Source organism: Anopheles nili, chromosome 3 (genome assembly GCF_943737925.1).
Source record: "Anopheles nili chromosome 3, idAnoNiliSN_F5_01, whole genome shotgun sequence".
Classification (NCBI taxonomy): domain Eukaryota; kingdom Metazoa; phylum Arthropoda; class Insecta; order Diptera; family Culicidae; genus Anopheles; species Anopheles nili.
Genome location: NC_071292.1, coordinates 26763077 through 26779567, shown reverse-complemented (window position 1 = coordinate 26779567; position 16491 = coordinate 26763077). Strand labels below are relative to the sequence as shown.

At 45.3% G+C, this 16491-nt stretch overlaps 1 protein-coding gene across 1 annotated transcript in view; it reads left to right on the top strand.

The window, feature by feature from the left end:
- Positions 1–8875, top strand: part of LOC128727475 (tyrosine-protein kinase Btk29A-like) — a 63784-nt gene extending 54909 nt beyond the window's left edge. Inside the window, exons 5-14 of the mRNA XM_053821390.1 lie at positions 3564–3997; positions 5873–6001; positions 6935–7015; positions 7083–7342; positions 7418–7611; positions 7686–7857; positions 7959–8127; positions 8197–8434; positions 8510–8643; positions 8718–8875. Coding sequence (XP_053677365.1) covers positions 3564–3997; positions 5873–6001; positions 6935–7015; positions 7083–7342; positions 7418–7611; positions 7686–7857; positions 7959–8127; positions 8197–8434; positions 8510–8643; positions 8718–8816 — 1910 coding nt within the window. The 3' untranslated portion in view covers positions 8817–8875. The remainder of the gene's footprint in view (positions 1–3563; positions 3998–5872; positions 6002–6934; positions 7016–7082; positions 7343–7417; positions 7612–7685; positions 7858–7958; positions 8128–8196; positions 8435–8509; positions 8644–8717) is intronic.
- Positions 8876–16491: the final 7616 nt, after the last annotated feature.

The following is a 16491-nucleotide window of genomic DNA, read 5'->3' as shown; positions in this document are numbered from 1 at the left end:
TTTCCTTTTGTTTGTCCGCGGTGATGACAAGAGGTAAAAAATGGTTGCATATCTAATCCCGTTCATTTAAATTTGCTGCCCATTTCGAAGGGGCTATCCTTTTTGCCGGGGTGTTTTTTTTTTCATTTTCTCACCGCCCATCTGCCCTGCCATGTGGGGGCCCTTTGTGACGGAGGGTTGCCGTTTGCTTCACGGGCATGGTCCGTTCTTAGAAGTTTCCGTCAAAACTACTAGATGGAGAAATGATAAAAAAATGCCCTGAGACTGAAAAAAAAAAACATTCTCCCATCCCAAAGGTGTGCCTTCGTGGGGTTCTTCTGCGGCTCGGTGTCTGCATCGCGCTTCGTTGCGTTATTAGAAACAAATGAATTTTTAGATCAAACCCGCGCGATAGTTGCTTCCGGCCATCAATAGCTTAATTACCGTTCTGTCTTCAAGCCGACGCTCTCTTTGGCTTTCCTCTTCAGTTTCAGGCAGATTGGGGGAAAAAAGAGGGAAAAAAACATAGCCCGCTCGCGGCTATGCTGCGCTGTTTATTTAATTTTACTTTTTGTTTTCTCAGTTCTCCAACCACCCGAGCAGAACGTGCCTCGTCCTCTGGTTCGTTTTTCCACTCCTAATGTTCTAGGTCCCGTGTGTTCATTGCAAGCCCGCATGGGTGGAAATGGGCCCCCCTGCCTGTGGTTTGGGAGCTTTTTCACAGGTCACCGTCGTATTTATTAACCGATCGCGACGCCGAAGGAGGGCGCGATGCAATCAAAAAACAATTAAAAGCAATTTTGTCCACCAACGCCACCTGGAATGAGAGCAAACTCCGTCGGTATGCGTGACGAAACCGTAGCCAGACGCAGTTAGTTCGCTTTCTGCGGGTTGATAGAGATGCAATGGGGGTTGTAGTTGGTTGAGCCAACCAAAAAAAAGGAACGCTTTGAAAGCACGCGGATTAAGTGTGAAACGTTTTGGCTCATTTTGAAGCGATTGTTAGATTTTGATGCTGTTCGGGATCGTGTCAAACAAGAGCCGACGTAATCTTTTCGCGAGTAACAAATTCATATCGCATAGCATATTGCTTTTGATTGTCTGGTTGGTTTGTTATTTTTACGCTTCTCCTGCTGGTGTTCCTTTGCTTCGGTCTATGAACTATAAGAGAATTTAAATGCGAACTCGATCGCAGCGCGTAAATGTCTACATTTCTGTGATTCTTCAATGGCAAAGACAACGATAGGTTTGGTTAAGAATTCCCCACGCAGACGGCACAACCGATTTCCGACAGGAAACCACGGTCGATTTACGATGCGCATCGCTCGCACTCGCTTACGCGTGCATTTGAAGTCTATTTCGCAGGAAGCACGAAATTGCTCATTCATAGCTGAACTCCCGGCGCTGGAAATGCGTTGCCGACGGGCACGATGCACCAACGCCGGTTCTTGTGTGCCTCAGCCCTCGTAAATTCCCCTCCAATTCAACGTGGGACATCACCGGGCAACGATCCTCGCTGGTGAAAATAGAAATGGTACCATTTGACACACATCCGGTCATCAGCGTGACACGCGGCGGATGTGAAGTTTGTCGCGCGAGACAAAAGACACTTGCCCGATCGGTTGATTCGGTCGATCGTTTTCCACGTTGCTCCACACGCACGCAGATGGAAGCTATAAAGTGATTGAGCTGAGTGGGTTGCACTCTTCCTGAGATGTTTGAAAAAAAAAAACGCGCTTTCGTAGGAATGGAACAGTTATAGGCACATTACACGCCCCAATGCTTCTTCGTGCGATCGCCTTCGTTGGTTGGGACGCTTACGCATGTCGTTGGTGGTGTTTCATTTTCTCCTAAACTAAGCCTAACGAAGCATGGTAGGATAATAACCCAACGCACCTGAGCTCCATGCGCACAGGTGCACTGAAGTTCCATCGCCCATCCACGACTCATCCATTTTTCCTAACGAAATCTGCCGCTAGAATGAAACGCTACATTAACCTCTAACGTTAGCCGATTACGGCATGATCCTCGTCTGTTTACCGATTCAAAAACCCAGCTACCAGCGTTTTCTCTCACCCACCCTAATATATGGCAGGATTTATAATGCAATCACTCGAAGCGCGTGATAAAGTGTACACCGCTTTGCTTTATCCCGCTTCAGCTCGTGGGGAGGTGTTTCGGGAAATCGTGCCACGTTAAAATACGACCCGGCCACCACTTCTGGGCTCTGGTCAGTGTTCTTCTGCCGTCGTTGGCGCGTGTTGACCGCTGAATACCGCCGCTGTTTGGACATCTCGCGTTATGCGATCATTGTGTTCTAGGTGGCCGGGCTTGGAGGCGAAATTCCCACGCGCTCGCGCGCGCAAATTCCCGTGCCATTGCGCGGTGGATAATAAATTAGATCTTAATTGCCGGTCGGACCAAAAACATCCGCCTCGGGGGTGCGGGTGTTGTATCGAGTGCGATCCAACACGGTACAGAGACGGCGCGCAAGTCCCGCTCGGTCGGGATTTTATGTTTTACGGTACAATTATTGCTCAAACTATGCAATTTCACTGGCATTTCCTTCGCGCACAGGTACAGGTCCTTGGGGTACGAGCGCCCATCAAGAGAAGCCAATCTTGCCATCAACTGTGAGCGGCATTACGCGGCGGTCCGTTACACCCATCGGATGCATTGGTTGCATCGTTGCAGTGCTGTAGCGACCCGCGATACGTGCATTTTCCAAGTGGTCCCTAACCGTTGTGACTCATCGCGCTTGGCTTCACTGGGAGCACAGTGATCAATCACACCTGCCCTCGGGGCGTTTGGAAGTTGGTGCCGCAGGAATGATGGCGTTGTGGTTTGTGTGCGCGTTGTTTGCACCGAGACCGGGCACAAATTCCGCACGCAATTACGCACCGCAATCCGGCGACGTCTCAGGACGGCGTAAATCGCGCAGCAAAACCGAACACCCAAACCGGGAGCGCAACGAATACGCCCTTTTGCCTTCCCACGGTTGTGGCGGGAAGTTATTCGGTGCGGGCTTTAGCGGTGTGTAATAAAATTCTGAATGAAAAGTCCTACCATTCCTTTCGGCGCAGCGGTTGTGTGTTCGAATTACGCGCAGACAAAGAACAAAAGCCTTAGCTTCCTGCTTCGGGCAGCGCAACAGCCCGCGGCGGCGGATGGCGCGGATGGTTTAAGCGCATTTCTTCTGCGATTCCCGCTGGACACGCCTGGGATGGGCGAATGAATGAACGCATGAATGAGCGAAAAAGAAGCGGCAGAAATGGCTTACCTAATCGTGAGTTATGATACGCCTTCTCTCTGGTGGGGTTTTTTTTCGATCGCACCCCCGATGGAGGCCACTTAAAACATTCCAGACGTTTACCGCGAGGATCTGTGGCTGGCGTCGATTTTCTTTGCGAGAGTACCGTTTTAGATGATGATCCTCGGTGAAACGGAATGATTTCCTGTCCGTGAGGCTCTTTATGTGCGGTTTAGAAGCTCGGATTGAAGGATTAAAAACAGACCTAATAAGAAAGTGTAAATTTACCAATCGAACTAATAGAGTGCTTCTCCTTCTTTTACGATCATTTTAGGTACCGGAAGCTCTCCTGCCCAAAATTCTACACGAAGTACCAGCCCAAACGTACCGAACGGTCACCTGCCGCTGCCACAGCAGCAAGCGCAGGTCCATTCTCAACAGCAGCAACAGCAGCAGCAGCACCAGCAGCAGCAACTGCAACATCACTCCGGCACAGTGCCGGTGCTCCAGCAGCACCAGCAACAACAGCAGCCCCAATCCACCCAGCAACCCCTGCAGCAGTCCCATTCGCCCTCGCTGCAGCATCCGGTCCAGCAGCAGCAACAAGTGCACCTCCAGCAACAGCAAGCCCTTCAGGCTGCAATCCAAGCGCAGCAGCAACAATCGCCCCAGCTGCAGCAGCAAACATCCCAACAGTCGTCCCATCATCTCAACAGCAGCTCGAGCAGCTTAGGCAACATAACGCCCACCTTCGTTGCACAGCCACAGGTACGGTGTGTTTGTGATTAGCGAGTGATCCTTCTTTTTCGCGATGCATTTTCAACCCCGCCTCGAGGCGAGATCGTCAAGAAAATACTGCAATTAAGCATAACCATGACCGGACAGGGGCGTGTTACGTTATTAGACAATCGGCGATCATCGGAATGATCGAAAATCGTTCCAAGGGTTCCGATCATCGTCTGTCGGGCTAAATGTAGACACCAAAGAGAGTAAGCCACCACGATGTAGAGGAATAGTAGCATACCTTTCGATCTTGTGGCGGAAGACCGTCCCGAATGGCGAATGTGACCGATCGTTATCCCATCGCTTGTGATCGTTTGATCATTTGAATCCCTGCATCCTGTTCACAAGACTCCGCCCTAAGGCCCGTTTTCCACGGGTGCTTCCTCGGTCGGTCCCTAATTTTCCGACACCGATTACCTCTCCTCGGGTAGTGGGATGTAAGGAGTGGCCACCGAATTGCTGGCCCCAACCGTCAAAAGAGCATCAAACCGATGCTGATTTGTGCTGTTGTTTCGGTGGCGTTCGCGTTTATGTGCCCCACGGGTTCCACATGCATGGCCGGGAATTAGGGAAAGATGGACAATAAAAATCGAGAAAACAATCAACAATCCCGGAGCAAAAGCAAAAAAAAAAGAAACACATCCTCCGCCCTTTCGCACGGAAGATCGACGGGGGACCGTTTGGGTTGTGTTATTAAATTCGTTAAATTCGAGCATTTTTTCTTGTTGTTGTTGCTCGAGATGGTCGAGCCTTTTCGGCTGCCTTTCGAGCCTTCCGAGTCGCGGTGCCCTTCGAGCCAGGGAGCACTCGAAAGGAGGAATATTTTCTCACGGATCAGACGTTGGCGAGGTTTATGTGCTCGCGCGCGTGTGTGTGTTTGAGAATGGTGGGCTTACTGGTTTATACGATGCGCGTGTACCGTCATTTTGTCGCGACGTCGCGTTCTCTCTTCACCCCTGCGCTTTTGGGTTCTTTTGGGGATGGTTTTTTGGTGTTTTTTTTTCTTGTGTTTCGTGGTAGAATGACTTATGGTTTTATCGCACGCACGGATGCAACCGAACACTCTTCAAATTGTTTCTGGTGTTCTTTTTAGGGGTGCTCTTTTTAATGGCTCCACTCAGCGCTAATTCGATGTTTGGGTCTGGCAGGCATTTTTTTTGTGTTTTCTCTTCCTTTTAGTTTGCTTTGCCATTTTGGCTGAGCCCCCATGCATTCCATTCTCGATTCGTAAACGTTCGATTATTGCTCTTTATTATAATGATATCATCCCGCCCCGTCGCGGAATAATATTGGGAATTTGTTTATAACATTTTTCCGAAGGAAAGCCGTGATGGGCGTCAGAGTATTTGAATTTGAAACTTTATACATAGCCTATTACTTGTTTATGTTAGAAATGTGAAAGCCCATCGTGTTTGGTTCAACTAGGCAATCAAGCCTGTTATAAATGGTTTGACAGCGCTAATTGCATGTGTTGAACATTGATAATGCTAATGCCATTCTAAGCATAATGGAACTACACTCAGGTGCACACTAGTAGCAACGGCCGACAACAAGTACCAATTATTCATTATCACCAAGCAAGTAGCCCAAGCAATGGAAAATATGTTAAAGTAACGATCGAGATGTGTGACTTGCACAAATGTACCCACCAAAACGATGAATCTCCAATAGAAATAGACAGTGACAAAATAATGGGTTTCTGTTCGGGCATCCAGGAGTGGCAACCTCTGGAGTGTTTAATGATGGGTCGAAAATCATTCAACCGTTCAAAAATGTAGAAATTTTTACTTTTCGTAGCACCCCAGTTAATATATTTCAATCTGTTGCTCTTTTCCTTCTCGATCGTTTGCTCCACGCCAGTCTCCGACTGTGAATTCCTTTAAAACGGCGTCCCTCAACGGAGTTGGTTTGCACGTGAACGGAGGAGGGGATTTAAATATGCCCGGTGGTCCAGCAGCAACGCCTGGAACACCGAACACAAAGGCTAAGGTACGTATATCGGGAAGAAAAACGCGCCTGCGCGAGTCACCCATTTCCGGTTTCAATTTCACGGCTCACGCGATGCAAGAAGGATGGCTGAATGAAGTAGAACAAAGAAAATAAAAAAATATTTGGCCTCTTATGCAGGATTGCATCTTATTTTTCGTCGTACAAAGCTTCGTTTCCCAAACTCGAGGACAAGTTAGTCACCCTCAGACACACCCTCACTTCGAGGGGGGTATTTCGTCATTATTATTTTTGTAACTATTTCGGCGCTTTATCACGATCGAAAGCGACAGCGGGAGAGAAGGCACTAGATTGCCGAAAAATGAATTTTCCATTCAAACGCGCGCCACCGAAGGAGAGATTCTCACGACGACGGCCCAACCCAAAGCGTCGATGCGCTCCAGCTAGCAAACGCGCGGTTTTAGGCACTGCAAAAGATCTCCATCCATCAGACGGCCCTCATCATCGCGCGGTACGTCTGTCCGCGGCCATCGTCACGGGTGTCTGCCGGTGCATTATAGCGAGCGACGTTAATGCTGATTGCGATCGTTTGCCCTTCGCGTTTGGCCACAAGACGAGACGTTTTCGGGGCGCATCTTTGCGGATGCAGTTGTTGATGCACGATGAAGGAAGCAACAACAAGAAAACCAACACAACCTCCACCGCGCACACTCCTAATTAATCGTTCGTTATTTGCAATTTCCTTTGGCTGGCGGCGCTGACTTGCCTGCTTTTGTGCGAATAATTTTTTTTTCTGCCACCGTGCCATTCGTGAGTTGATTTAATATGATTCGTTAGGCTTGACTTTTGCGAAACCGGATACCCTACTTAGAGCAATTAATATGCTTAAAATGCTGCAACTGGAACGGGATTATTGTACGCTCTTTCTTGCGTTTTTTCTTCTTTTTCTTATCCGGCTTCTCCCTTTATCCACAGGATGTATCGCCACGGGTAAAGATCGTCGTTGCCCTCTACCCATTCAAGGCAATCGAAAGTGGTGATTTGTCCCTCGAAAAGGTGAGTCTTTGAAGGGGTTAGTTTCCGAGTGCGAGATATATTAGCAACTTTACTGTTCTTGTTCTAGAATGCCGAGTACGAGGTGATTGACGATTCACAGGAACACTGGTGGAAGGTTAAGGATCAGCATGGCACGATCGGCTACATTCCGAGCAACTACGTCAAGGAGAAGGAGCTGCTGGGACTGCAGAAGTACGACTGGTACGTAGGTGACATGTCCCGGCAGCGTGCCGAGTCGCTACTGAAGCAGAACGACAAGGAAGGCTGTTTCGTGGTCCGCAAATCATCCACCAAGGGTCTCTACACACTATCGCTACATACCAAAGTGTGAGTAAATTGTACCGAAAATTGTCACGAAAGGACGTGCGTTGCATTTTGTTCCTCGTTGCTCTTTCCCACCAGACCACAATCGCATGTGAAGCACTACCATATCAAACAGAATGCTCGCAGTGAATTTTACCTCTCCGAGAAGCACTGCTGTGAAACGATCCCGGATTTGATAAACTACCATCGCCATAACTCCGGTGGGCTCGCCTGTCGCCTTAAGACGTCACCGTGCGATCGTCCAGTGCCACCGACAGCCGGTTTATCGCATGGTATGTGCACGATCGATTGAAAAAAAAGAATCATTTTAATACAACAACTTCTCTCTCTCTCGTACAATGCGCAGACAAATGGGAAATTCATCCATCGGAATTGATGATCCTGGAGGAGCTGGGATCTGGCCAGTTTGGGGTGGTACGACGTGCCAAATGGCGCGGCTCCATCGATACGGCGGTTAAGATGATGAAGGTGGGCACCATGTCGGAGGATGATTTCATCGAGGAAGCAAAAGTAATGACGTAAGTGTTTTGCGACTTTGGGGTGTCTTCACACTCTGCCAAGAACATCTTCCGGTGCCGTTGGTGTACTAAAACCCGTTCCTTCCATTCCGCCCACGTAGTAAACTCCAGCATCCTAACCTGGTGCAGCTGTACGGTGTCTGCTCGAAGCATCGTCCCATCTACATCATCACCGAGTACATGAAGCATGGCTCTCTGCTGAACTACCTTCGAAGGCACGAGCAATCGCTGATTGGAAACATGGGTTTGCTGCTAGACATGTGCATACAGGTGAGGTTCTTTGGACGTCGGCATAGAAGAGCAAATGATCAACATGAACACGCATTCACTCCTTCCCAGGTTTGCAAGGGTATGTCTTATCTGGAGCGTCACAACTATATTCATCGAGATTTGGCAGCGCGCAACTGTCTAGTAGGCTCCGAGAACACTGTGAAGGTAGCGGACTTTGGATTGGCACGCTACGTGTTGGACGACCAGTACACTAGCTCCGGTGGTACCAAGTTCCCCATCAAATGGGCCCCACCGGAAGTGCTGAACTATACGCGGTTCTCTTCCAAGAGTGACGTATGGGCTTACGGTAAGTCGTATGATGGAGTTTACGAAAAGTCACCACCGCTTAACCAAGCTTCTTGTTTCTTTAAACCCCTTCTAGGAGTTCTAATGTGGGAAGTATTCACATGCGGCAAGATGCCCTACGGTCGCCTAAAAAATACAGAAGTCGTGGAACGCGTCCAACGCGGAATCATTCTCGAGAAGCCTAAAGCGTGCGCTAAAGAAATATACGATGTAAGCATCCAAGCCGTGCTGAGAAGTATTCTGTGTGCTATTCAAACTGATGTATGGTTTCCATTTCTCTTCAGGTTATGAAAAAGTGCTGGTCCCACAGTCCTGAGGATCGCCCGGGATTCCGAATACTGAAAGATCAACTTGCCGCCGTTGCCCAAGGACTCACAGATTAATTAAGTGGCATTTTACTCCTCTTGATGCAACTAAATATAAGCGTACATTGTAAGCTCTTAGCTCGAAGACATCAGAAGCATAATCTAGCGATGGCATGTGTTAATCTTTCTCAAAAGCCTCCTTTTCGTATTTAAATCATTGATTTTTGCTTCTCTCCTCGAGGCATTTGATTTATTTTGTACGAAAAAAAATTAGTAGATGTAAAGAGCAAACCCTTATTTTTTCTTGTTATTCCGTTGGCCGACTTAAACTAATGCCGGTTAAAATTTGGTTAACGAACTGTAGATAAAGGCATCGGAATTGGAATCAACGCGAAGAGTGCCAGATTTATATGTTCTAATATACTTTTGGGTTCTGTGTTCGAGTGCGACTACATCGAATGGCATGTTTTCGTTCAATATATTCTGTTTAGCGAGAGGGATATTATTGGACATGCATTGGAAGATCAAGATATTAGCTCCTTTGGTATCAGAGATAAAACCTCTCTTTTCGGGTGTATTAGTTGTATAGCCAGCCTAACACAATGTATTATGGCAAAGTGGTAATGCCCGATTAGTGGCTGATTGACTGAACTTGAAATTTAGGCAGAGTTTCAGTACGGCTTGTGGCAAGACAAAGGTTTGTAGTCCTTACATCGCTTTACTTTCAATATGGGAAAGGCACAGAGGGACAAATAAGCGACAGAATAGTGGTAGCCAATTCCAGCACGGTTCGTTTGGTTACGATGCTGTCCGTAAACCGACAGGTTTTGCGTTTATCTTCCGTTAGGTAATTATAGTACGAAAAACCGACAGCATTAAACTGACTGAATGGGATCCAGAGCTAATGAAAGGCAACCAGAGAAACAATAAGTTGTGCGTGCAAACATTTGCTTCCTATATGCAGCAGAGTCTGCCAACACGTACATCAATATCGTTATATCGCAACTCTATGATATACTACTATTAAACAACCGCAACTTCACCGACCCGATTGGAGCGAGTGCATTCGGATTCGCAAGTGATAAAAGTGATTTGATTTAAGATGTCCGCACCGAGGAATGGAACGGAGTGGACATTTCGAACGTCGTTGGCACGCGTAATGTCGAAATAGTTACAAGCATTCACAACCAACCATAAACATACCAGTTCTCCTGTAGCTAAGCAGAAAGAAAAACACACAAAACAAACAATAACAAAATTTAAATCATACTTAAGCTCTGAGGATTAGCTGCTTTCGAAGCTAAACGATAGATGACTAAAACTAACAAAGAAGCAGCATTACAAACGCGTGTCGAATGGTACACATCGTGGGAACATTGTAGCTAAATATTTAAGTGATATTTAAAATTGTCTTTGCCAGTTTTTCGCTGGCAAATCGCGACAGAGGATGATTCGAATTTGTTCTCACTCTCATTAGACATAACGATTGGCCTGCGTTTGAACCTTTTTTTTACGCACTAGCGCCCCTAAGCGTCTTTTGTGTATTGATATGTTTTCTGTAAATACGGCAACGGCCTTACTTTTGTTACTGTTTCTTTCTTTTTTGTCAGTTAGATAATATAATTACAACCACAGCAGCAGATTGTATTTAGCAGTGCATATCTCAGCTCCTTCGGTAGTTAATTGTGTCTGCCTCGTTGTATTTACTTGAAGGAAGAAACCGGCTGACGAGTTTCAGTCTATCGTGCTATCAACCATACGAGCGAGAATTGGCAAAGTTGCGCAAAGCACGACCATAGATAGCGTTATTTTTATTATTTAATCGAAATCGACACACGTGGTCACACACGTCGTTCTCTTTGCGATGTTGCCGATTGCGATATGATTTACTGGCGAAACTCAACTAATAGAATGCGAACTATTGTGGCTAGCGATAACTGGCAGTAAGCTTCTACTTGATACTATTACTATTAACTACTATTGCTACCTTAACTACTAAGCAAATCGTTAAGATCAAATCAATCACGTAGAACGTACACGAACGACTCGTTCGCTCGACGACGAAACACGACGACGACGATGATGATGATGATGATGATGATGATGATGAAGATGATATCGAGGAACAACAATGCCATTCGTTTTGTTTTGTTTGATTTCCAACAAGTAAAGCAACTCAAGTCAAAACCAAGTCGACTAGTAGAGACCACGTTGTAGTGAACAGAAGGCAACGTGACGTACGAGAAGCAATCCATTTTATGGCAGACTTTTAGAAGCATGTCGCTACTGCGCTTACAGCAGTACGCAAAACGGTTGCTAATTTAAAATCAAAATACGAGGAACGCGACAGACGTTCAACCCGAGTACGGACCCAGAAGGATTGCAGACCGACGATAGCAATATGCGATGGGAATGAAATACAAAAGACGAAACACACAACTCCAATGGTAAAGCGTTGGCATAAAGTAGCAAACTACAGTTAGCATAGACATTGAATACGGAAAACGAAATACAATAATGAAATAACGTGAAATCAGCTAATAGTATACAGCTAATAGTCGTTAAATTGTTTTGTGAGTAGCGAGTACGGACAAAAAAGCATTCACACGGGAATCGAATCTACTCAAGTAAGCCAACCGCACCGGAATGGACGGGCGCGGAAGCAAACATATAATAATATGCGTACCGGATATGTGACACAGTGGATTAATTATATCAAAACAAAATCTAATCTAATTACTAGCGTAATCGATCGTAGCAACCGTAGGTGGGCAGGCAAGGCATTCCGGAATGGAAAGCCACTGGAACCGACTGATGCGCCGCGGGTTGCGCCGAGATTGTGACATGAGATCTCTGGCCAGCAGTGCGCGGGCGCGTTCCCGAAATGCACGGAAAAGTGAAGAAAATGAGCAACACAAAACATACCGATGGAAATCTTATTGGATAGATGTCGATCCATTTTTTTACACTACAAATAAACAAAAAAGCAACATGTCTTGTATGAAATGAAACCGCGCGCCATGTTTGGGGCCTGTATGTTAATATTTGGATATCACATCGTTTGAGAATGGTTAAAAGCGAAATACACCGTACCGTGCGGTGTTGCGTTGACAAATCAGTAAGTAGGTCAGTTCCGCTTGTGCAAACTTGTTTAATGAAAATGATTTATTGCGACTCCATTTCACAGTGGGCACTCCCATACAAATACCGGGATAAAAGTCTAGCGCCATTATTTACTGGAAAAATTAAATGGAACATACAAATTGGTATTATTGGAAACACGATACATTATCATTTTGGAATAATTACATTTTTTTATTATAGTGACGGCCTGACCGTTAAACTGCGTTCATAATAAAAAATACAATACATAATATAAAATTCATTCCACAGTTAACAATTCCGAATTTTCGAATTCCAAAACTCCAATTTTACAAATTCCATGGCTGGTGGGCATATCCTCCCATCAACCGTATGGATTGCACTTTGTCCTGGGTGGGCAAGGTTAGTTTATCTATGCAATTCTACTGGACCTATGCTATTCCTCTCTCCTTCAGAGGACTCTTTCGAATTGCAGGTCTTGTTGTTCAATCAGTTTCATTTGTTCGGCCTCCTGGCATGAATTGGAAAACTTGAGGGTATTTAGGATATAGGGAAGAAGGGATTCAGATGACCAAGTCTTGGCCGAAGCAAACCGATGAATTGCTCTTAGATAGCTCACGAACAGGGATCTCCGACAGCTTTAGATTAGCCTCAATTGCGCCCAATAAAGCTGAAGGCGCGATCCACATTGGGGCCGTAGAACTAAGGTCTGGTGGAGACTTTAGGAGAGTTTGGGTAAAGGTACCTCCCTAACTCGTCTGTATCCGATTGGGTCTGCCATCGTGCCTTGCAGATATCCCTCTGAGCCCGCAAATATTCGTGGGGTAGGATCGGACTGCTAAAAAAGACCTGCATACTTTTGGCCAAAAGATCTGCAATCTCAATGCCGGGTAATTCGATCCTTTCAGCTAAATAATCGATGTTATTAAAATAATAGGAAAAATAGGGAGGATAATAGAAAAATCCTTTCTAAAAACTCATGAATTAGCACGCAGATCATGCAAAAATATTGAAAAGGGTCACCCGAATTTATATAAAAAAACCACGTGATGCACCCTGCTCGCTAATCGAGAGGATTTCAGCGACGGATTTTGAACGCCAAAATCGCCTAATTTGAATTCGCTAGTAACGAGAGAACATGCGTCGAAGAGGATGCACGTACCAGCTGGAATATCGCACTAAATTTAATGGATTTCCCCTCCAAATGTTATCAGTACATATCGTCGATCTTTCTGGCGCATGATAATCAGCATCCTATCTCGTTTGCTCTCGTTTGCTATCGATCGGTTTGTTCTAAGCACACTGTAGGATGTTATTGAGCGTCGTATCTTGCTGGTCATAATTCGGTTGCAGTATATCGCCGGACATAATAAATTGTCTGGCTGCATACATCAAATCATTTTATGATATAAATCAAAGCAGCAAACGGTGCACGAAAACTTTCTATTACTTAAACGACTGTTCTTCATATCATTCGGCATCTTTTTATCTCAAAACTATATGAAACAAGCTGGATAATCAAACACGGTGTCCAGCTAGCACGCATCACTCCATAGTGCAAGCAAGATCACCTCCTACGCGCGCCTGGTACAAAATATAGCAGCTTGTCCTTGTTACGCTTACGTGCTGCTCCCGTTATCCGAAATAGTAATCTTTAAGCCCATGCCTCACGCTTTTTATCAGCAGTCCCAAATCTGGCGTCGTCGTGCGTGGTTTTCGCGCACGTGGATATCACAAAAATTCTTTCGATTAGCCACCAATATCGGAACGATATGAACGCACGCTGCTAATTGGGAGGATTTCGGAGTCGAATTTTGAACGCCAAAAGCGACAAGTTTGAAATCGCTAGTAACGAGAGATCATGCGTCGAAGAGGTTGCATGCACCAGCTGGAATACCACACTAAGATTAATGGATTTCCCCTCCAAATGTTATCAGTACATATGGTCGATCTTTCCGGCGCATGATAATCAGCATCCTATCTCGTTTGCTCTCGTTTGCTATCGATCGGTTTGTTCTAAGCACACTGTAGGGTATTATGGAGCGTCGTATATTGCCGGTCATAATTCGGTCGCAGCATTTTGCCGGTCATAATAAATTGTCTGACTGCATACATTAAATGCTTTTTTGATACAAAACAAAGCAGCATTGGTTTAGATAAAAGAAATTTATCGCACCAATTATTTAATTATTCACCAATCGCACCAATTAATTATTTAATGTATGCATCCAGACAATTTATTATGACCGGCAAAATACTGCGACCGAATTATGACCGGCAAGATAAGACGCTCAATAAGATCTTACAGTGTGCGTAGAATAATCCATTCGATAGCAAACGAGAGCAAACGAAATGGCATGCTGATTTTCATGCGCCGGAAAGATCGGCGATATGTACTGATAACATTCGGAGGGGAAATCCATTAAATTTAGTGTGGTTATCTGGCTGGTGCATACAACCTCTTCGACGCATGATCTCTTGTTACTCACAATATGAAATTTGTCGCTTTTGGCGTTCAAAATCCGTCGTCGAAATTCTCCCGATTAGCAGAAGCGTGCGTCACGTGGGCTTTGTCGTGGCGATTTACCGATAGAATTTTGTGGAATTCACGTGCGCAAGAAACACGCGCAACGACGAGCGATTTGGCCTGCTGATAAAAAACGTGCGCCATGGGCTTAAAGATGTGCGCTATGGGCGTTACTATTTCGGATAACGGGAGCAGCACGTGAGCGTAACAAGGACAAGCTACTATATTTTTTTACCAGGCGAGCTTAGAAGGTGACCATTACCTGCACTATGGAGTGATGCATGCTAGTTGAACACCGTGTTTGATAATCCCGCTATTTTCATATAGTTTTGTGATATAAAGATGCTCAATAATATGGGGAGCAGTGATTAAAGAAACAGAAATTTATCGCACACAGTTTGCTGCTATGTTTTGTATCGAAAAAGCTTTTTATGTACGTTGCCACACCTTTTATTATGATCGGCGAGATGCTGCGACCGAATTATGACCGGCAAGATAAGACACTCAATAATACGCTACAGTGTGCTTAGAACAAACCGATCGATAGCAAACGAGAGCAAACGAGATAGGATGCTGATTATCATGCGCCAGAAAGATCGACGATATGTACTGATAACATTTGGAGGGGAAATCCATTAAATTTAGTGCGATATTCCAGCTGGTACGTGCATCCTCTTCGACGCATGTTCTCTCGTTACTAGCGAATTCAAATTTGGCGATTTTGGCGTTCAAAATCCGTCGCTGAAATCCTCTCGATTAGCGAGCAGGGTGCGTCACGTGGTTTTTTTATATAAATTCGGGTGACCCTTTTCAATATTTTTGCATGATCTGCGTGCGAATTCGTGAGTTTTTGGAAAGGATATTTCCAGTACCTAGTAATAATAATAACATCGATTATTTAGCTGAAAGGAACGAATTTCCCGGCAATGGATCTTTTGGCCAAAAATTAAGGCGCCATTTTTAACAGTCCGCCCCCCAAAATAACCCTGTAGTGCGGTTTAAAAAAATCATTTTCATGTGAGGTGGCGCAAGGTGGCAGCAGATTATGTCATAAAATCAAAGATAAATTATTGTACTACATCCTGTGTTATGTCATTGCTTGAAGACTTTTGAAGCTTAATAAAAAAAATCATCTTGTATAAAAAAAACATGATTTTACATGGTATTTTTCGTACATTTACATTTGTTGATGATATATTCTTTAAAAAAATTAAATTTATTTAATCAAATTACAATAACAATTGAATAACCTATCCAAAATGGTACAAAAATGTTGAGTTTGTGATATTTAGTCAAAGAGAAAAAAAAGATTAAAGTCAGCTTAAAAAATTGACAATTTTTCAATTTTTTCACTCATCTTCGACATTGACAGGCTGTTACTCCGTGAATGTTGAACTTAAGCCCATAATATTTTGGTGTTAACTAACTTCAACCCTCCAGTTTCATAATATAACAAAAGTTTTAAAAAAATCTCAAATTTGTTTTTTGACTTTTATCCCGGCAATTGCCCAACGTGCATTTGTAGAAAGGCACCGTCCTAGGCCGACCAACACGCGGACATCTTCCCGTTGTCACACGCCTTAATCGAACGTTACTTGCTAAACCAGCTCGACGATCGGGTGAACATTTGCTTTCCAGGGTTGTGGGACGAACCAGCCGACTGCAGGGGCGTGTTCAGATGCACCTACCAGCCCCAAAAGGGGTCATGCCATGACATCATTCATTTCGCTACGACTAATCCGCGTCCCTTGGTGGGTTTCGATCGGTGAACCATTTCACTACTGGCGCTGCAGGATGTAACGGATTCGATACCGACGGAATTACCGAAAATGGCGTGAAAACCATTTTACCGCCGTGTCGATTGAGGTCCCACCAGGAGGTTGATGATCGTGTTTCACGAGGATGGTTCGGGACTTTGGTTGCGCGTTCAAGATGTAGTACACCAAATCCGCGGGAACCACCTCATAGTCGTAAAAGCTTAGCCATTTGGCACATCGTTACCGGAATTGCTCGAAGCTCAGCAGAAGGATGAAGGCCACGTATGTGGCGGAGGATTGGTTCCACCTACACTGAACGGCGGATGTTGGGTCGTACTGTCGCGGGTGGCTTATACGGCGCCCGCAG